General features: G+C 38.5%; 1 protein-coding gene across 1 annotated transcript; it reads left to right on the top strand.

Annotated features, from left to right (window-relative positions):
• Positions 1–324: 324 nt before the first annotated feature.
• LOC309556024 (leukocyte elastase inhibitor A-like) lies at positions 325–23186 on the top strand. Its single transcript, XM_082258291.1, has 7 exons — positions 325–392; positions 7577–7759; positions 10500–10637; positions 13783–13900; positions 16682–16824; positions 18422–18580; positions 22234–23186. Exons 2-7 carry the CDS (start codon positions 7595–7597, stop codon positions 22633–22635), a joined length of 1125 nt encoding a protein of 374 aa, XP_082114417.1. The 5' UTR covers positions 325–392; positions 7577–7594; the 3' UTR covers positions 22636–23186.
• The last annotated feature ends 455 nt before the right edge of the window (positions 23187–23641 follow it).

Genomic DNA, 23641 nt, shown 5'->3' on the forward strand with positions numbered 1-23641 from the left:
TATAATAATAATAATAACACTATTAATAATGAAATTCCAGTGTAGCATTAGATTTTACAGTATAATTGTATTATTTCAATTACCATAACCACAGAGGTTTGGTGGAGATCATTTGTTAGGTGGGGAGGGTTTGCAGCACAATTAAATTCCATATGATAAGTGAAAGCACTACAAAATATTAAAGCCTTATGTCACAATTGCAGCATGGAACCACACCTAGACCGGAGAACAATGCCGTGAGTTTTTTTATATCTTCCCTATATGATGTCTCACCTATTCCTTATACCAAATAAAAAAAAAATTCATATTGCCAGGGGAGTGGCAATGTATTTATATTTGAACTGAGAACTTGTGCAGCTCAGAGCGCTTGATCTGCAGGATAAGCAAACAAGGTACTGTCCTTTTTATTTTCCTCTTTATAATGACAAATATTCATGATAGAAATATTGACTCTTCAGAGTTCTTGATGTTTTTCGATAGTACATTTTGTATAAAATCCTACATAAGTCTAAGTTATAGCTTGGGTTTTAATGATTTAGTTATTATTTTCCCCAATAACCAGTAGGTTTGCAGCAGTAGTGTGATGTTCCAAGGAAAATATTTTTAAAAAAAGACAAAATCAATATTTTCCTTTTTTTTTTTTTTTTTTTTTTTAGATAGATTTTCCTTTTGTAAAGATTTTCTCATTTTTTTTCTCCAAAATACTCTCCGAAAGCTGAAGTCGTTCTGAACTTAAAGCAATCTGTTATACTTAAAGTGGACCTTTCAGTAACTTTAGTTTTTGCAAAAAGCTGTACATTTAGGCCCCTTTCACGCTGTCTGCTCCGTCGGTGAACTCCGTTTTTCTTAACGGGGGATCAATCCGCTGATCCCTGCTGAGCAGACGGATGGCAGCTCCGTCTCCGCGCTGTGTGCGGAGACGGAGGTGTCAAATCCCCGCTGTCCTCTATGGGGGAATTGGATGAGAACAGACCGCCTGTCCGTTATGATCTGCCAGACGGATGGAAAATAGGGTTTCCATCCGTCCAGATTTGACGGACCAGATCAGATCGGATGTTAGCGGACATGTCTCCACTGACATCTGCTGCCCCATAGAGATGCATGGGGCATCCATTCAGATCCGCATGAAAAACGGACAGGCGGATCTGAACGGTCCGCATGTGTGAAAGAGGCCTTATAGTTAAAGCTAAACTCCAGGGAAATCAAAGCTCCTCCCTTGCAATTGGGCTGCCCCACAGTGCTCGGGTTAGATGCTAATTTAAGTCTAGGTTACAGGAAATAGCACTGTTATCTTTTTTTTATCCCTGCTGTCATAGGCAGCTGTGCTGCTAGACTGGACCTGCAGCCTTTTCTCCTTTAGGGGCCTCTCACATGAGCGGTCAGCTCGGTGGACTCCGCTTTCCACAGCGGGGGATCGCTCCGCAGGAGGATGACAGGTCCGTCTCCTTTCACTGTGCAGAGACGGATAGAGTCCTGCTCTCCCCTATGCGGAAATCGGGTAAAAACAGACCTCCTGTCCGTTTTCACTCAATCTTATTCAATCCGATCCTCCAGACAGATGGAAAATAGGGTCACCATCCGTATGGATTTGGCAGACAGGATCGGATTGGATAGGGGTGGGTGTCATCAAACATGTCACCGCTAACATCGGCCAATCCAAAGGGTGAATAGAAGGTCCGATCAAGTCCACCTAAAAAACTGAGAGGTGGAGGGACCTAATCAGACCGCCCATGTGAAAGGACACTTATGATCTAGCGGTTGCAGGTCCACTCACATACAATGATGGGTCCATAGCCCTACACTAAACGTGAGGACACCAATGGACAGTCCACCACTGGAGCACTGGAGAATGGCCGAAACAGCCAGCTGCCAGGGAAGTAGAGATCAGGTTAGACATTTTATTTTTCTGGTATTCTGGACCTGAACAAACATTTAACCTTTGAAGTGCCTACAGCAAGGGAGGATTTTTGTTTTTCCCTGGAGCTAGGCTTTAAAAAGCAGTTCTTGAGCTGCAGTCAAAATACTGCCTAGGCAGACATGATGTCATGAATCTGCATTAGGGGCAGATCTGTGCCTGACATTTGTGAACACATCCAAGAACAACACAGACATTGTTCATTTCTGAGCCAGCATCTCAGTGCAGGAAGTAGATGCAGAACCCAGAGGATAACTCAAGAAAGGTGTCACTGGCAAAGTGGCAAAATTTGAGGGGAACTATAGTGGAACAAAAATCTTTTTTTTTTGTTTGCTGATAACTTACAAACAGGGCTAGAATAGCCAAGATTAACTATATAAACTGGTAAAGTATGCCATATTTTCTAGTAATACCTGTTAAAGGAAATGTGTTGTTTGCAATTCAGATTGAGCACATCTGTCTTACCTTGCCAGGCAAATAGTATTTTCAGAAGGACACCAACAGCAGCCCACAGATTAGTGCCGGTTCATATGTATGCAATGCGGGAACTCTGCAAATCCACTGCGGGTTCCCGAATTGCATTCAACTCGCAGGCAGTTCACACGAATGTAAATCGCTGGGGTGTCAATACAATGTTAACGACACCCCCAGATCAGTTCGCATATCGCAGTGCGAATTGTCAGTTCAGACATGAATCGGATTGCATAGGTGTGAACACCCATGCGATCCGATTCCGGTGCGGACCCAAAAAAGGGCCCTGTGCGAGTCAAATGTGATGCGAATTCACCCATACAATCTGTATGGGTGAATTTGCATCGCACAGACATCCCATGTGATTTTCAGAGCAGTGCGCCTCGAATCACATGTGATGTCTGTCATCGCATATATGTGAACTTGGGGACTTAAAACCAGTTCAGGTTTTCATTTAACTATTAAAAGTGTTAATATTTCTCAAAAGATTTTGAAAATCTTTCTTTTTTACCTAAACTAACCTGTATTTTGTGTTTATTTGTAAAGAGCTTTTAAAAAATAAATTGCACTGTAATTTGTGATAATATTACCCTTGTAATCAGAGACAATGAAGCTGCATAATCCTAAAACTGTATCCTAAGGAACACCTTGACAGTGGCAGTAAAATCCCAGAAAACCTGTCATGCCACAAAGGTTTTCTATTTCACTATAAGGCCATAATGCACACCGGACTTTTCTAACACTGCTAAAGGGCTCATGCACACTGCAGCTCAAAAAAGATTTTTATTGAGTTTACTTGAGTCCATCTAGTTCAACCCAAAAAAGAAAATCATACAATCCCATATACACAATCCTATACCCGCAGTTGATCCAAAGGAAGGCGAAAAACCCCAGCAAAGCATGATCCAATTTGCTACAACAGGGGATAAAATGTCTGTCCTGATCCCCCGAGAGGCAATCAGATATTTTCTGGAACAGTTTTACCTATAAATATTAGTACCCAGTTATATTAGGCAAATTTAGGAAAGAATCCAGGCCTTTTTTAAAGCAATCTACTGAGCTGGCCTAGAACCACCTCTGGAGGGAGTCTATTCCACATTTTCACAGCTCTTACTGTGAAGAAACCTTTCTGTATTTGCAGATGAAATCCCTTTTCTTTTAGATGTAAAGAGTGTCCTCTGTGATGAATTTAAAGCTAAAACCTCAACACCAAGTTCACTATATCGACCTCATATGTATATGCCAATGGTGTGGGTGGGTGGAGACCAAGCCGAAACCGCTTTAACACATTTGTGATCTGCACTGTGCCTGGACAGTGTGCACGTGGGCACTATTTTGATGTAGTCCTGGACAAGAGATGCAGTTACACTTTTATGAGGAATAGGGTCTTTTTTTAATGCTATCTATAATAAAATTAGTATAAAAAATAACCACGCTATGCACAAAAATAAAAGGTGAATAAACCAACATGAATGATAGCAATACAAAATATAAATGTGAAAAGCTGCATCTGTAGTGGGAAACACCAGAATAGTAAATGTAAAAGAAAAGCTGCGCTAAATTGGCACAATGATACTAAAATCAAACTAGAAAAAACATTATAGCAGTGAATTGTACTTCAAATTATACCATAATGTCCAATTGAATAAACCATGGCAGTGAATCAATCTATTCATATCATAACATAATTTCCATATATAGATATAGAAAATAAAGAGTCCAGATATGGGTGCCGAGTGCAAGAAAGGAATCCTTTACCATATATTGTGACTTCCTCCACAATCAGTGCTGCATGCTAAGGGAACGCTAAACGCTTACCAGAGGGAAGATAAAGACAAGCATCAGATATGTCAAAAGAGCTCCAATGGGATCCAGTAGATGGCGTGATGCCTCTCTCTAACAAGTCCAGCAGGGAGCCGTGATCTTAAACCAGCCACCGCACTAAAACAGTCCGGGCCCGACACTCCCAAACGAAACATAAAAGAAGGGGGCCACAGATAGTGAAGTACGTAGGGGAACAGTTGATTAAAATAAGGTAAAAAACTCACATGTGAAAAGGAATAATAGCACTAATGTCGGCAGATTCCACCAGAACACAGCCTCCCGACTTCCGGGTATCACGTGGTGACGTCAGCACGCCTTCCCGACGCGTTTCATCATAGATGATGTCTTCCTGGGGTCCCTTCTTAGAGAGAGGCATCACGCCATCTACTGGATCCCATTGGAGCTCTTTTGACATATCTGATGCTTGTCTTTATCTTCCCTCTGGTAAGCGTTTAGCGTGCCCTTAGCATGCAGCACTGATTGTGGAGGAAGTCACAATATATGGTAAAGGATTCCTTTCTTGCACTCGGCACCCATATCTGGACTCTTTATTTTCTATATCTATATATGGACATTATGTTATGAATAGTTAGATTCACTGCCATGGCTTATTCAATTGGACATTATGGTATAATTTGAAGCACAATTCACTGCTATAATATTTTTTCTAGTTTGATTTTAGTATCATTGTGTCAATTTAGCACGGCCTTTCTTTTACATTTACTATCTATAATAAAGTTTAGTTCTTAATATTACAGAATGGAAGAAAAGAAAAAAAATGTACTTGTTCCTAAAATATTGTCTCTTTACTCTGGGTTTAGTTCAAAGACTGAAGTGGCTCAGAATTACTTTTCTCAGGTTGCTGGTTAAAGGCGTGCACAAACGTGTTCTCCAAGTCATAACTGTAGGTGTAACTTCTAATATATTGTTGTGGGTGGGAAGTAGTCTCTCTCTAATTAATGGTATGGCATGTAAAAATAGTTTTCCTGAAGAACATTCCTACCTTCTACCTAAATATAACATCGGTAAACAGTTACTTAAATTCAGGTGGATATACAGGAAGGTGCACATCGGCCCTAATCATTTTCATGAAAACTGTCATTGTCAGTATTTGTATATCCTTTGTTGGTGATTAGTATAGCTATTAAATTTGTCTCCAGGAGACCAGTTTATTACACACAAACCAGCCATAATCCTCGAATGAAAACACGTACGTTTTATTACAGGGCTTTAGCAGACAAAATATAAAAGAACTAAGGCGTGTATATCTTTGATTAATAACCAAGAAAGGTCTAACAATAGCTCATTCAAAGGACACAATGTTCAATTGAATGGCAACAAATCGTGCAGAACAGTTAATGGTTTTGGGAACAACCCTACAGACTTAAAGTAAAACTATATATTACTATATGTTGTATTTTTTTCTACTCCCCCCCCCCCCTCCTTTTATTAAAACTATAGACAAAACTTTTTTTTATTTTTTTTTTATTTTGAATAGAATAAGGGAGGGTTCTAACCCCTTTTAGATTTTATTTTGCCACCTGTGTCCCATTTTGGGTCATACCCATACCCCAACAGGAAGTGAAAGGAAATCCCTGCAAATTAAAAGGAATCCCTTGGGGACCCCCAGGTCATCAGAACCAGTGTCCTCCTTGGAATTTCCCTTTTATTACTTTTCATGGGAACAACACAAAATGTAGGATTTTCTTTACTTTCAATGATAATGGCAAACAGTACAAATAGATAGGGTGAATCGCCCTAACAGGGGCACAGACAGTATTAAAAACTGACAGGGGTTCTAATTCTTCTCCACTCTATTTAACACTAAAAAAAAAAAAAAAGTTTTGCTTTTAGTTATAGAAACATAGAATGTGTCGGCAGATAAGAACCATTTGGCCCATCTAGTCTGCCCAATATATACTTTAATATATATATATATATATATATATATATATATATATATATATATACTTTAAATAGTCTAATTTGTTTCGTTTTATCTTCTCTGCTTGAAAATGGGACAGAACCCAAATGTTTACTCTACTGCTAGTTCTCTTCTAGCACTGTTTTGTTTGTTGGATCCCTAAATTCAGGGGTTTCCAAACTATGGCCCTCTAGCTGTTCAGGAACTACAATTCCCATGAGGCATTGTAAATCTCTGACATTCACAGACATACCTTGGCATGATGGGAATTGTAGTTACTGAACAGCTGGAGGGTCATAGTTGGGACACCCCTGAATTAATTGGTTGATTGTATTTTTGTTGCCTTGCTAAGTAATGTCTGCCCTCACTCAGATACCCTTTGACTTGCTGCAACTTTGTTGTTTGTTTTAAAAAAAAAGGACAAAAATTCAAAGGTCTGTTACTTTCATACCTGTTTGTGTTACCAATTAATAAAAATATATCTAAAAAAAAAAAAAAAAAAAAAGAAAATGGGACAGAAGAATACAGTGCAGCTCATCAGAAAAAAAAAATGTGCTACAACCTTTAAATGGGGAGATATAGATAGAGTATACTAGAGTTAAGGATTGGTACTCACGAACGTGCATGAGTAGTCTGACATAAAATGAACATTTTTATGCAGTGATTGTTTTTTACAACTTAAAAAAAAAAAATTATATATTGGTTCCTTATATTTTTTATTTTTAAAATGTCAAAGTCACAAGTACATCCGAGGAGCAACTACCCTGCTGGGTTTATTAGCAGTCAGTGAAAGATCAGTTGATAGTGCTTATAAACATTTGAAAATGCTTGTATACATTTTGAGAACATATTGATTTTTGTGAGTTTTTTGCAGGTAAGACTATCATTTTTTTTTGCCTGTGTACCACTAGGGAAATTTTCCTAGAAATGCAAAAGGAAATTAAATAACGTCCCCCAAAATGAGGGGAATTTCCCCCTAAAACATGGCTGTCCCCATTAGAAGATTTCCCCCTACCTCCTGTTCTAGGCACAGCATTTGTAATTCCCCTAACTTTCTTTCTCTGTGACTAGGGACGCCAGTACAGATAGAGGGGTGAATATCCTCAGTGGGGACAAACACAGCAAAAAATTTAACAGAGGCTTTAACTTTTTCCCACTCTATCCAAAATTAGAAAACAAAAGTTACTGGCCAGATCCCCTGGAGAAAATAGAGAGAAAAAAAACCTAAAAAAATAAAATGAATGCAGCCACTGCATGTAATAATTGGTAAGCTGCAATATATTTAACATTTTTGGTTTTGGGTTTAATACCACTTCATGAATAACTTTGGGATGTTGATACAGCTTTACTAGTTAAGGCCAGAAGTGTAATAAATAGTAATACTGCCAGTAATGATACAAGTGTTAGTAATGCATTCTTTCCTTTTTAACTTTCTTGCCCAGATTAAACAGAAATAAAAAATGGACGTATGTGCTGCTAACAACCAGTTTGCAGTTGATGCTTTCCGTGAAATAAGTAGGAATGCTGAAGGTCAAAATGTTGTATTCTCACCACTCAGTTTATTTACTGCGTTTGCAATGGTGTTTTTGGGAGCAGGGGGTAACACAGCTGCACAGATAAGTAAGGTAAGTTTGCACATTTAGTATATATATATATATATATATATATATATTTTTTTTTTAAGTTTTTCCATGCAGTAATGTGATTGCAATGCTCTGTTTCTTCTGTATATTATAGACAATGGGTGACAATGTAGCTGAATCACCTAGAGCAGTGATGCCTTCTGCCAGCATCCACTGCTCTAGGCTTTGTGAGAGTTACCTCCTACCAGCTGCAGCAGGCATGTGTAGTAGGGAAGAGGTCATGGGGTGATTGCCACGTCCTCCGTGTTTCTCTTCTTGTTGGGTGCCAAGCAAGGGTCACATGTGAGGCCTACCACCGGGGTGAGTTCTTCTGGGCTTCACAAGGCACTTTGTATAGGGTCACCACACCACACATGGGGTACCTTTACTCAAGCCATGCCCAGGACCTGGACAGATGACTAAACATGAATGAACTCTAGTAAAATCTCTTGATGTTCTAAGCATCACAACAGTCACTTCTGCATTTGGGAGAGACATGCAGAGAGAGCCCTTGCCCTCTCCACCTGTCCAGCGTATCACTGCTACCTTACTCCCTGTAACAGTATGGGGTCCCACAGTGCACCTAGCATGGACTTCACTTAAGTCTTCCTCTTCCCTAACTGTGTACAGGATGAGGGCCCCAGCAAGTGATTGTGGCCGAAGGAGTGCCGACAACATCTCCCTTGCACCTGTCACATGTACAAGCTTTCGACAGGCTGCTAGAAATAGCTTGGTAACCACTGTATTTTTACACTGTATTAATTTAGTACTGATGTCTTCATACCGAAATGGGCTTAGTGACCCGAGCTTTAACTATATGTGTTGGTTAGCTGAATTGCACCCCTTTAGTACCTTCAGACCAGGCAAAGGCAAAGTTTTATTTCAAACATTTTACTTGAAGAATACATTACCTTGGTGACGGATACAGTTGACAGTCCAAGATAAAGTGCCAACATTTCCTCACTTCCCTAATCCCTAAATTCACGCTTGTAGCTGCCTTGGCATACCTGTTCAAGCAAAAGTCGAACGCTGGTTGAGTCCATGTCAGGCCTAAACCAAACTCATTATCTTTTCCCCTACTTCACTCCGTACCATCTATCCCTCTCTGAGTCTGGACCCCCGTCTCTTTTATATCAAACAGGACTGGGGGTCAGAAACCCACCAGGAAAAACCCAGGAATTACAGTTAACCCCTACCTTCCCGTTAGTAACCACTTCCTGCCTACATACCACCCCCTAAAATGCAAGCTGTCCTGACTGTGTAACACACCCCAACATTTTAAAGTACAGGGAATTACATGACATAAATAAGGCAACAACAATAAAACAATAATCCCCAAAATTGCACTTGGACATTCCCTAGATCAAGAATTTAGGGTGTTATTGCTTAACACCTAATATTATTACCTAATATTCATAGCAATTTATGTTTTGTGTTTTAGAAACACATTTAGTTTTTTTTTTTTTTTTTTAGCATTCTGCTTAGCTAGCTAGAACCAGCTTCCAAGGAAGGTTTTCCATGCTTGTACGGGAGTTACTGAGAAGAACCTTTTCTGTACATAGAGGTTAAAGCTCTTTTCCTCCAGACACAAAATGTGCCCCCTTGTCCTCTTCAATGTCTTTAAAATGAATAGTTTTGCAGCAAGTTCACTATATGGACCATTTATGTATGTATACAAATTGATCATATCCACCCTTAATTGCCTCTTCTCAAGAGAGAATAAATTCATTTTAGTTGATCTTAGTATGATCTCCTCATAGCTGAGGTCCTCCACGTACCAATTTAGTTGTCTTTCTTCAGTTCCACAATATCTTTTTTGTTAACTGATGCCCAAACATGAACTGCATATTCAAGAGAAAGCCTTACCAAAGCTTTGTACAGGGGCAATTATGTCATTCTCTCTCTCTGGAATCTCAGTCTATTGGGTTGATTTAGTAAAGCACCTGTACACTTTACAAGAGAATTTACACTTTGCAAGGGATATTTCCACAGAGCTCAGTGAATGAAGTGATAATCTGCTGAGTTCCATCAAAAAATTATGTGTAACAAAAGATGATTGGTTATTCTTTGCAAAGGGAAATGTCACTATATTCACTAAGCTATGCAGAAAATTCCTTTGCATAGTACAACTTCCCTTGCAAAGTAAACAGGCTATTTCCCTTTGATAAATCAACCCTGCTACCTTTTTTACCACAATATCTTGCTCAGCCTAGAAACCTCAACCTGGCATTGCATACTGTTCATAAATCTATAATCTACCACAACACCCAGATCCTTTTCCATCATTGACTCCCCTAGTTGTATTTTACTTAAGTGTATAATGCATGCATGTTTTTTTGACCCTAAGCTATCGACATTGAACCTCATTTACCACATAGTTGCCCAATCAGTGCATTTAAGTCAGAAACATATTGTATATACTTTATTTAGCTACAAAGCTCAGTGTAATCTGCAAATACCAAAGTGGTACCTTTATTCCTAAACTCTATATAATTTCTAAGCTCGTTAACAATTGATGGTCCCAACGCTGAACCTTGGGGTACACCACTAACAACCTTGGATATGTGTGGTCACAGGGGAACAGGGAGACCCATTTCAATCCTGATAATACTATTAATATCTTCTCTGGGCTTTTTTTTCATAATAGAAAGATGATAAAGGAATGATTATCATTGAATATTACTATTTGATGTTTATTGAAAACTTCAGTCCCTAATGACAATATACTTCTTAATTTTGCAAGGCACTGCACTTCAGCGATGTTAAAGATGTCCATTTTGGATGCAAAAATCTTTGGGAGGAGTTAGAGAAAAAAGGTGATGGACACAAATTGATTATTGCCAACAAATTATTTGGACAAAAGTCCTTTGAATTTTTTCAGGTAAGAAAGTCAAATTTTTATTTCTTTTTCTTTTTTTGGGGGGTATCTTCCATTTTTTTGTCAAGTTATGTGATATTAGAATGTTTTTGAGTTGAATAATTTTGAAGCCAATAATTATGACCTTAAAACACAAAATCAATGCACAGTATTTTGTTTAAAAGCATTCACAGTATAAAAAAAAGTATTGAATTAATATTCACATTTCTAAAATTATTTATTGGATACCTAAATCCAGGAATACAAATGCAATATATTTCAGATTACCAAGTAATTCGATTTAGTGGCTGCATTACTTGTATTAGACAAATATATTCTTTGCAAGTACCTGTTGATGTTGCTTGAAATTAAGTTTCCTTGTCTCTACCTGAGCTGGATAAAACCAAAATTATCTAAACTTTCTCATGAAAACTACTAATTCCATCAACCCCATATAATAGAGATGAACAATAGCTGACATGTTTGAAGTCCAGCCTAGGTGACAGCCATGGCTACCTTTATTGATATAATGTAGAAGAGAGTGTAGCCATGCAGGGACAGCAAGTAAGTTACTTGCAGGATTACCAGATTAGATTAATGGAAAACCACATCTAAGGTCTGCTAAGCTATAATACAATACATTTTCTCATTTTCTGGGGGTTTCATCCAAACATTGAATTGTTATACAAGGCTATTAGAAACCAAAATCTCAGTTAAAAGTCATTGAAATACTATGCGATTATTATGAATGACCAGATTCCAATGTCAAACTAGGTCTTATAAGATGGCTTAGCCCTTATCAATTATCCTAAAATTTCTTCTTTCTGTATGTTTTATAAAAGAAAAATACATCTAGCCACCTATGATATTTGTAAAGCCATATCTGTTGAAGAATACTCAGGGTTACGACTCTACATGTTGACATATCTATATTACTGAAGATATGTGCTAATAATAAAGTAGAAATGTGTAGTACACTTTGGGGTTGATTTACTGAAGGCAAATAGAGTTTGCACTTTGCAAGTGCAGTTGTTCTAGAGCTTTGTAAATGAAGCAAAGCTCAGCCGACTTCCATCATCTAATCATGTGCAAGCAAAAGTGCTGTTTTTGTAATTTTCTTTGCATGTGATTGGGTATTTTTTGTAAAGTGAAGCTTAACTCATTTACTAAGCTCTGGAGCAACTGCACACTCTTTTTACCTTTAGTAAATCAACCCCAGAGTGTTTAAAAGAATAGCCGTATCTGCATGACAAATAATTAAAACAATGTGCTGTGAATTAGACACATTGGGACTGAGCACAGGACAGATCGGAATTCAGTGGGCTTGTAAATGCCTATGCACTGTGCCTTTGTTGAACTGAAATCCCAAGCAAGTATTAGCTCTGCACAGTTCACCTCTGTGGATTACAGATTACCCCCCCCCCCTCTATGTTATGGAGATGAGAAGAGAGGTAGTATTAGCTCTGCACAGTTCACCTCTGTGGATTACAGATTACCCCCCCCCCCCTCTATGTTATGGAGATGAGAAGATTCTGTAGTCAAAATCAGGAGTGAGCGGCCTGTGGTAACAACGCTGCTACTCCATAGATACAGTATGGTGAATGGGCAATAACACACTAGGTTAGGAAGTGAGTTATTAACGGGGTCACAGGTAAAAATTAAACTAAAGACGAGTAACTTACAATATATTTCATTTTTCTTTTTTTGTTTAGATACACTTTAGGTATATCGTGTCATACTTAAATTACATTAGCGTGATATCACTGATGAAAAATAGAGAACAGGAAGATGGAAAGAAATAGCAATGTGTTCATAAACAAAAGTACCCAAATGTATTTGTTATTTCCAGCGAAAAGGAAAATTTGGGGTTGAAATCTCTGCACTAAAGTGATAACTAAACATACACGTAGGCATGCATCTCTATGGGGCAGCGGATGTCAGCGGTGACATCTCCCCTGACACCCACTGCTATCTGATCCTGTCTGGGAAATCCAGATGGATGGAAACTATATTTTCCATCCGTCTGGAGGATCGGATCAGATAGGATCGGAGGAAAACGGACAGGTGGTCTGTTTTTATCCGATCTCCCCATAGAGGAAAGCAGAGCTCTGACATGTCTGTCTCTGCAAAGAAAGCGGAAATGGACCTGTTATCTGCCTACTCAGCGGGGAACGAAAGCAGGTGTGAAGGACCCTAATCCTCGTTATTAAAGAGGAGCTCCAGTCTCCCCCCCAAATACTGTAGCTGCTGACTTTACTATAAGGACACCCACCTGTCCAGGGATCCAACAATATCCTGACCCAAGCTGATTCTTCAATCAGCTTCAGGTCCCAGTGCCAGTATCTTAAGTAAGGGAAAATGGCAGCGAAGCCTTGTAGCTTCACAGCCAGTTTCCTACTGGGCATGCGCAAGCCGCACTGCGCTTTGTGGATGGCCACGCAGTCATCTGGGACCTGTGATGTGTCCCAGAAGGCTGCAGGGGGAAGGAGGGGGGGGCTGAACTTCCTCTTAGATCGACATGGTGATCTGACTGGAAGTGGGAGCAGGTATCTGTCAAAACCTGGTACCCACTCCCCCCCCCCCCAAAAAAAAAGTGCAAAAATGGCAGTGGAGGGGGGAGGATGCAAACAAGCGGAACTTCTCCTTTTGAGTAGAATTCAGCTTTAATCAGTTTTTGCTCTGCTCTTTGGTTCTCCTGTTAGGTTTATTTAAAGCTTAACTCCAGGCATATGCAAAAGACACAAATAGATGCAGGTCAATATTCATTATTAAATCATTACATATATTTTTTTTAAATACAAGCAAAGGGCACGCTGATAGGACAAGAAAGTAGAGTGGTAGGGATGTGAGCTCCTGTTTTCAGAGTTTAGCCACATGGTGGGCTAGGGACAAGACCTGTATGTGTTACTTAGCTGCAAAAGAGAAAAATCTGGCCTCCTGCCCTGTCAAACAGGGCCCTGCTTTGTAAATCTCAGAATTGGATAGAAAGAGAAAGAAATCCTCTGGCAGGTAAAACAACTTCCTTATATGCATGTTACCTATGTATTTAGCTTTTTGCCTAGAGTTCAACTTTAAGACATATTGAAAATTTGGTACTTTGATTTAAGATATTTCAAAATGGAAAAGTGAAAAAATGTATCATTTTTCATTGTTGTATTTTGTTTTTCAGGCATTTTTGAAAGATACGAAGAATCTGTATAGTGCAGGCTTGGAACAACTTGACTTTCATAATGATGCAGAAAAATCAAGACAGTATATTAATGATTGGATTAGTCAACAGACAAATGGTATGTTTCATGTTTTATTTAAATGAGTGCAGTAAAAATAAAAAGAAGAATTTTTTTTAACAAAGTACCATTACAATTTAAAATGTTAATTCCAATTACGCTAAAATTCTGGATATGCAGTAAATCAGGTGTCTTGAAACACAGAGAATAATTGAATGTACATCTCCTGGGATGTCCTGCCACTGGATTTAGAGTTCCTTGTGCATGCCTATGGGGGGGGATCAAAGAAACACCTAGCAACATTAATGTTGCAACTCCATGTTGTGATTTTACCTTGACAGAGCCAGAGACAATAGAGTTGATTTACTAAAATATTAGGGACCATTTACTTAGCAAATGAAATTTTAGGGAATAGGGCAAAACTGTGTTCACTTTGAATATCCAATCATATGCTTGCATAAATAAAAGAAAAAAAAAAAGAAAAGGAAAACTGTCTTCCCTTTGCACAAGTATTTACATTCATTTAGTAAATCAACTCCAATTGGAGGCTTTTTACTTAGCAAAGTGTATGTTGTAAATAAAGTGAACATGTGTTTATTTCAAATACTCAAACATGATAGGGAAATTCGTTTTTTTTTTTTTGCTACCACATTATTGGGTGTTCAAATTGAACATAATTTAACTTTATTTAAAATAACAAATTAATTAATTTAAAATTTAATTTACTAATATTTATATTTACCAATGTTAACCTGCCAAAGTGAACATACATTTAGCAGAATTATGTGGTGCAGCAAAAGATTTATAGCAAAATATACACTGTCATGTATGGGCCGAGGTACAGCACCTTTATTAGGAGTTTTGTATGTTGGAATGACCCTTGAAGTGCTATCATCAGCCCAAGGTAGTCAGCATGCTCTAAGACCTGTAGAAGCTTCAACTTGAAATATTAGATTGTTCGAAGTAGGAAATCATGCCTTTTCATCATGGGTTACTGCAAATATATGTCTATTGCAATGCTGCCCATAAAATTCTGGGGACAAATGTAGCAAAGTAATAGTAGTGTCATCCACTGAGGAAAAAACCTGTAAAAACCAGAATATGTTTAAATTCCGTTCTAGCAAACAGGCTGGGAAATTAGCAGATGACGCAGAAAGCAAGGTCAGTTAATCTGGGTCAATGATAGTACAACAGAATGGTATTTGAATGAAGTAAACTACCGTGAGTCAGAGTCTCAGTATGAAAAACAAATATAGATGTAAGTACAGGGTAAAAAGTGGAACATATCTCAGTGGCACAGAATACAATAAGGAAGCTACTCAAATATGCTATAAGTCTAACTAATGTTCGTCAGATGTTGGAACTTGAAAACACCAATAGCCCTATGCATGATTTATAAAAATTGCAATACATGATATGAAGCAGAAAATATTGTAATTGACCATATCTATACAATTTTTCGTTTCTTTTAAAATATAAAACCTAATTAGATTCTCATTTGTCCCAATTTTTTGCTCCATTTTTCTTAAATCAGCCACTTCAAGGGCCAGTCCATTCAAAAGTGGTATTTTAGCTGAAGATGGAACCTGGTGGTCCAAGTCAGCCTCTGCCTAGTGGCCCTAATGTTGTATCAGGAAATTATGTATATTATGGCCACTAAATGGAGCTGATGATCATAGGAAATCAACATATTAGTATTCAATAGTTTTTTATTGAGTTTAAACAAAGCAGTACTAGTACAAAACATAAAAGAAATGGTACAGAAAATGTAGAAAATATAGCAAAAAGGGGGGTGGCATACAGAAAAGTACCACGCAGCAGAACAGTGCATATCAAAACATGACTTATGACAGCATTGGTGACTAAGAAGTCGAGTACTGAAAAGTGAACAGTAAATACAACAAGTCCCAAGACTGATTCCCATCGAAAGGAGGTACATCAAGAGCCCAGAGGACTCACCGAGCCCATTAACAGACCGGCCAGCAGGGGGCCCCACCCCGTCCCAGACACCCCGAATGGGCACAAACTGTGTCCACGAAAGGGCGAAGCCCCCCCTCAGCCCCCTCCCCCAAAAGAGGAAACCAGTGGGCTCCCATCAATGGCCAAATAATAGAGAACAACCCAGACCCAGAGCAGGAAACCCGAACCAAAGCTCTTAAATCAGAGCTAACAGCGCCTCTCCTGTCACCAGACCCCCAAAAGAACAGATAAACTAAAAAGAAAAAGGACCCAAGAAAAGATAAAGAGAATAGTCTGCCCCGCCATGGGCAGAGAGAGAGGAGGAACAAGTAAAGAGAAGAGAAAGATGAGGAAGAAGAAAAGGATAATAAAGAAAAAGAGGCCAGGACAATAGTCACAGAAAACAAAATAAAATAGTTATCACATGTCCCCCCACGCCGGACCCCAAGCCGCCCAGTCGCACCTACGGAGCCTGCAAATATTCTATCCAGGGGCTCCACACGCGGTCAAAACTACTCTGTCTATCCAAACGAATACTGGCTATCTTTTCGTTAAGCATAATCCACGACATTTTGGTTTTCACATGCAATATATTCAGTGCAGGCGTTTTCCAAGCACGCACTACAGTAATTTTTGCTGCCAGGAGAATAAAAAATATGAAATCAACATATTAGGCAACATTTGGCCAGAATTTGTGAGGGTTGGGCAAATGCTGATGACATTCAATTAATAAATTGTTTTATACATACACCCCCAAAGTGTTATTGCCTATTTATAGTAATAAGAGTTCTTTTGGTCACATTAAATCTAAGTTTTGCAAATAGGCAGAAGTGATTTATTACAATGTACACATTTCAATGTATTTACTTTATTATTTTAAAGGGAAAATTCAACAATTATTGCCAGCTCAATCCATTTCTCCAAACACAGCACTGGTTGTTACAAATACATTATACTTTGCTGCAAACTGGACAAAACCGTTTCGTGAATCACGGACCCATGAGGATACCTTTACCTTATTATCGGTATGTACATTTATACATATTATGATTTATTAACTTAAAAAATAGCAAAGAGCAAAAATGTTATATATTGCAGCTTATCCATCCTTAAAAAAACGTTTCCAGTAAGTCTAAAAATTACTCGTTGATCTTGATAGAAATTCAGTATGCTTGTAATGTGTGCTGAACTAAAATCTCAGAGAATGTTAGCTGCTTTCATCAGTTCATTTCTCTGAACTACAGCACTGTATGTTATGCAAATACTCTGTATGGTATGCAAATAGGAAGTAGTCTAGGGTAATATCGCTGCTTCTCCATAGATACATTATGGTGAGTAAGTGTTGTCATTGTAGAACAGGAAAGTTGTTACTAGCGGGATGTTCTCCTGTTGTAATGAGATAGTAACATGTCCTCATCTTGTAGAAAAACCCCTAATTATATATTCTATATCTTTCTATCTAGATATATAGCATATCTTTGGGTACATGTGACACCATAATTTGGCCTGGTCATGGGCATGGTATTTGGGTGGCACTGGGAATTTAGCCAAGCAGATCTCACCCCTGGAATCTCCAACAAAAGAGTCCATCCACTAATCTTGGATAACAGACAACACAAGGAAAATATATGTAGTAGTTGGAGCAGGCCTTTAACCTACCCTTCAGATTGTGGGAGAAAAATAGAACACTCAGAATAAACAAGCACAAATACAGCTAGATAATTTAAACTCTTTACATGTACTATTTCTGGTGAGAAATCTGGCATATCTTTGGGTGCATGTGTCACCATCATTTTCCCTGGTAGTGGGCATGACATTTGGGTAAAAATGAGAATTTAGCCAAACAGATCTCCCCACCGAATTGTCCAAGAGGCATAAAAAGACAACCAATAATCTAACATATAAGCACACACTTAATGAAATTATATAGTATGTATTAGTTGAAGCAGGCCTTATGTTTTGGATTTTGAGAGGAAAATGGAATACTCAGAGGAGACCAGTGCAAACACAGCGAGAACATGCACATTCCTTGCCTATACTATTTCCGGTGATAATTGGATCCAATATTTCCGATATGATTGGAGCTGGGAAGTTTCCCACTTCTTATATTTCATAAAGCAGTTTATTAGTACCGTACCTAGCTTGGGATATTCTCATTTCCTTGATGCGTTATTCATAATACAAATTTAATAAGAGATCTAACTGGGAGTGTGAAACTCCCTTGCAATTTTTGCTGCAGATGTGCTTGCTGGGGAAATCAAAGGGAGAGATCACACCAATTGAATCTATGAGAAATGTTAAACGTTCCAGCATAAAAAAACCCCAAAAAACGAAATATCAGTTTTGTATACAGTGACGCTTTTACATCAAAATATGTTCTTTGAACTTAAAAGAATTTTCTATTGAATATATAGTCTTACGGCTTTATCAAACAACCATGAGGTGGCAATGATGAGCCAATCTAAAGTTTGAGATTATACCAAAAGGTCTCACGACAAAGTTTGATATGTTAATTCTTGTAGATATGTTTATTATTGTGAGGATGTGTACATTTATTAATGCACAGTATTAACCGTGAATGATAAAATATGGTAAATTGCATATGATTTGAATGTTTTTCAGAATGACCAAGTAACAGTTAAAATGATGACCATGATAAACTACTTCAAAATAAAATATGTAGCGAATCCTGGCTTAAAGATTGTGGAACTTCCCTATGGGCCAAAAGAAGATTTTAGTATGGTGATTATAATTCCAGATAACAATGCCGTTTTTAAAAAGGTAAGTCAGAACAGTGCTACAGAATGGAACTGGTAGAACACAAAGCTTTGATGTTGTATAATTGAAATAGAACCTGCCATGATGGCTGGTCTCTGTCACAGCTAAGCTGCGGAGGCTGTACTTCCCAACCCACAGAGGCAATGATAGCCCTGGGCCAGAGCATACCCAGGCAGCGTAACACAGTGCATGCCTTCGAACATATTCCAGGAGTTGAGCAAATAAGATCTGAATTTTTTTCTTTTAAATCATATATATATATATTTTTAATCAGATTTTTTTTTTAATTAAATTTATTTTAATAAAATGCTTGTGGAGTAAAACTTGATCTAAAGATAGTTTTCTATTAAAGATACATTAAAAATGTAGTTTATTCAGCATGAAATAGAGCTTAGTTATGTAGTATACAGTATATATATATATATATATATATATTCTGCATATATCTATATTCTGCAATATTTACATTTTTGGTAAGCTCAGTCAATGAAAACAAGCTCGTCAAGCTGAGATAGCATGCATTGCATTGATGCATTCACACAATTTCACACTAACTACCAGCAAGAATGAGTCCTTACATTTAAAGAGCACCAGTCATTTCAGATTCATCATGGCAGCGCCTGTTAGTAGGCTTCCACTCACCTGCTGCCGCCACGTCCTTCACCTTGTTGTGCCACATCACCAGCTGCCCCATTAAAGTGAATGGGACTGTCGCTGAGTCAACAGCTGGTCAGAGCTGCTGCCGGACAAAGATGATAGTTGCTCTTTAAAAATTATAATTTAAATCATTGAGTTGATTTAAATCAAGCCTTTTTACTAGTGATTTAAATATTGATTCAAATCGACTTGATTTAAGTCAAATCCACCCTGCAGGGAAAGTCCCAAATATTATTACACATTAATACATTATCGTGTGGAAGCCTTGCATATAAACTTTTTTTTTAATTGGTCTGTATATATGTGAATGCATTAAACTTACTACAAAAAGCCCAAAGCCTGATGATGAGTGTATGCACTTTGCACACTTTCATTGGTCTTAGCACATTATAATTTACTGACAGTACATAGTTATTTAGGTTGAAAAAAGACACAAGTCCATCTGGGTCAACCAATAAAAAAAAAAATACAGTAGAGATAACCCAACCATACAATCCCATGTACACAATCCTATACCCGCAGTTGATCCAGAGGATGTATATACAAAGGATCTTGCTGGCAGAAAGATCCTGGGTAAAACATGCCTGCTATGTGTGGGCAGCAAAGTGGCGTAATGGCTAGCACTTCTGCCTGGAAGCAACTAGGGTCACCAGTTTGAACCCCAACTGTGACACAACCTGCCTGGAGTTTGCATGTTCTACTTGCGCGGGTTTCCTTCAGGGCTCCAAACATATGCTGCAAGGTTAATTGTCTCCTGTCTAAGTTAGCCCCTTTTTGTGCATGAATAAATGTAAGTTAGGGACCTCACACTGTAAGCTTTTTGAGAGAAGGGACTGGTTTGAATGTACAATATACACATAAAATGCTGTGAAAATTGTGGGTGAAATATACAGTAAATGGCAATAATACATAAATGCTTGTTAAAGCATAGCTCCCAACTGTCCCTGATTTCGAGGGACTGTCCCTGATTTGGATCAATGTCCCTTTGTCTCTCTTTCCTCCTCATTTGTCCCTCTGATCTATGTAGTTTTTATATAAAATGCACTTTTTATCTTTCAAAAAGTGTTTCCCAATGCTAAACCTTTCATCCAATTTCTAAATTGCTGCATTTGTAAATTCCAAAAGCCAATATAAAGGAATAGTAGTGATAAAAAAAAGCACTTGTGGGTTTAGCTAATCTCCTTTTTTGCATAATTCTCCTTTAAGGGAGTGTGGCAGGGGTGTGTCCTATGTATACATACTTTTGCTAATAGGTGTCCCTCACTCCCATCTCAAAAAGTAAGGAGGTATGGTTAAAGCGGTGTTAAAACTAAAAATGTAATATATTGCAGTTTACCAATCATTAGATTGGTAGCTTCATTCGTTTTCTTTTTTAGAGTATATTCTTTATGTTTTCACCTGCTGATCTGTCCAGTAATATACCTCCTGTATTAGAATGACCCCACTCTGGATGAATGAGCACAGAGGCACATTTGTGCAGCAGCATTGTCAGTCTGCAAACGAGTAGTGATAGATATACCAGCAGAATTAAATGCACTGGAAAATTGAAACCAAACTCCAACTAATGATTAAAGCGGTAGTATACTGCAATGAAAAAAAAAACCCCTGCAAGACAAAGGCATAATGAGCTAGTAAACTTACCTTAGAACGAAGCCCCCGACATGGACCCCCACACACCGCTGTGGGAGTGGACATGATCCCTCGGCGTCTCTTCCGGTTTCGGCGGCTCCGGCACTGTGAGTGGCCGGAGCCGCGATGACGTCACTCCCGCGCATACGCGCAGGAGTAATTTTCCGGCAATTTCCGGCAAGGAACTCTGAAGGTCCGCCCGACCTTCAGAGCGCATGCGCCGCACTCGTCAGTGGCTGCATGCAGTGGTAATATCTCCTAAACCATGCAAGTTTAGGAGATATTATTTGTACCTACAGGAAAGCCTTATTATAGACTTACCTGTAGTTAAAAGTCAAAAAAAGCGGTATACTACCGCTTTAATACATAGCTGCAGCAAACATTTTTCTTTTCCTTTTAGGATAAAGGTTTAACATAAATAAAAACTGGTCATTGTAAGCATGCCTATCAGTGGTAAATAGTTTGTCTCAAACCTGTAACTGATACATCAGAAAGAGAGCCTTTTCTTTTGAAAAACAACAGACTAAGGGCTCTTTCACATGTGCGGTCCGATCACATCCGCCTGTCAGTTTTTTAGGCGGATCTGATCGGATGCCCCATTCAGCCCTATGGAGCAGCGGATGTCAGCGGTGACATGTCCGCTGACACCTGCTGCCATCCGCATCCGATCCTGTCCATGAAATCCGGACGGATGTAAACCCTATTTTCCATCCGTCCTGGGGATCGGATCGGATGGGATCGGATGAGAGCGGACAGGCGGCCAGCTGTCATCCGATTCCCCATAGAGAGCAACGTGGGCTGTGACACCTCCCTCTCCGCACTGCAAGCGGAGACGGAGCTGTCATCTGCCGGCTCAGCTCCTACGGAGGCGGACCATGTGAAAGAGCCCTTACTGGCCAGATCACCTGGTGAAAATAGAAGAAAGATGAAAAAATAAAACAAATGCAGCATCACATCTAAGAAGTTGTAGGCTGCAATATAATAAATGTTTGCTTTTGGGTTTAATACCACTTTAAAGACCTTATGTGTAAAGTTCACCTTCTAGTTAGTTGCCAGTCAATTTACACGTATACACATAAATTACTGCACCCAAAAGTAGAATTTTCTATATTTTGTACAGCTTTGAATGCATGACTGCATGCTGAATCTTTACAAAAATGCATATATTGTCCCATAGACAACAATGATCTGGTGTTCAGGACCAGAAGGAAACTCTACAGGGTTACAAATGCTGCATTTAAAAACAAATGTATACAAGAGGCCTAAAAAATTAGGGTTGATGGGGACCTGTGTAATAAGGATTAAGGTTTAGACCAGCTTAATGCACATTCGTTCTTCAGCTGATTTTTTATTTTTTTTTTCTAATACAGATTAAAAACATGGATTCACAGAAAGACCTGACTGCTTGGATCAGTCAAGAGGGTATGAAGATGACCAATATAGATTTGCAGGTGCCAAAATTCAAAGTGGAAAAGAACTTTTCACTAAAGGAAACACTGAAGTCCATGGGAGTTACAGATCCATTCAGCCAAGTCAAAGCAAATTTCTCTGGAATGACAAACCAAGGCAATATGTTCATGTCTGAAGTATACCACCAAACTTCCCTAGAGGTAAATGAAAAAGGGACTGAAGCGGCTAGCTCTACTGCCTCCGTGATGTCATTTCGCAGTCTTCCAAGTGATGAAATTAAGGTAGATCGCCCTTTTTATGTTGCCATCAAGCACAACCAATCAAACTGCATAATACTTTATGGAGTGGTGAACAAACCCTAACAGAATGTATGTGAAGATTACCACTTCTAAAACTTTCAGAACTCACCTGTATTTTTAATGTATATAAGTTATCAAAGATTATTTTATATTTTATTTTACTTCAAAAACATGTTATATGTTTGACATTGTACCGTTGTTACATTTTAGTATCTAAAATGGCAGGGGAGTCCTGTTTTTAATATGTAATCTTGTGGTAACCTTGTAAATAAACATTTTTTAATAAATGGATAAACTTGAATGTGTTAACCTTTCAGTGCCAACAAAAAAAAGGGAACTTTCTATAGTTTCTATGAGCATCTGCACTTTACAAACCTTCATTGCTTCTGAAGCATTTGTTATTCCAACACTTCATATTGCTGATATATGTCTGCTGTACCATGTGCTTGTATGAGAAAGTATCTTCGTATTGCTTCCTTTGTGAAATCCCTGGTGATCCTGCCAGTCCTTCTGCTTTCCTATTAAAAACTGACCACACTAAGCAGGAGAGTACACTGTGATCAGCTCTCTAGCTATGAGTGTGCCCTCCTCCAATGAGCAGTCTTGCCCTGACACCCCCCCCCTGCCCAGCCATTCACTGGAAAGCTCAGTGTGCTGCTGCCCCCCCCCCCCCCCCACTGGCTCTTATGCTGCTGAGAACAGAGGAAATGCATTAGTGCACTAATGAAAAAAGGGAAAAATGTATTCATAATGTATTTTATTTCTATACAAGAACGATTTGCCTTTCATTTGTATTTTAAACTGAATAGGTTGTTTTACAAGGTGATCATTTATAATCACTTTAATAATAAAACTATTTGTATATTTATTCCTTGCAATCTGTTAACTGACCTGGAGACATAAAAATTCCCCACAATCAAAAAATTTCTCACTGTTAGTTTTTTATGGAATACATTTTTGCCTGCGGAATTTGTTCTGTTTCTACATACAGGTGCATCTCATAAAATTAGAATCAAAAAGTTAATTTATTTCCGTAATTCAATTCAAAATGTAAAACTCATCTTTTTTT

Source organism: Pelophylax lessonae (assembly GCF_965119305.1).
Source record: "Pelophylax lessonae genome assembly, chromosome: 5".
Lineage (NCBI taxonomy): Eukaryota > Metazoa > Chordata > Amphibia > Anura > Ranidae > Pelophylax > Pelophylax lessonae.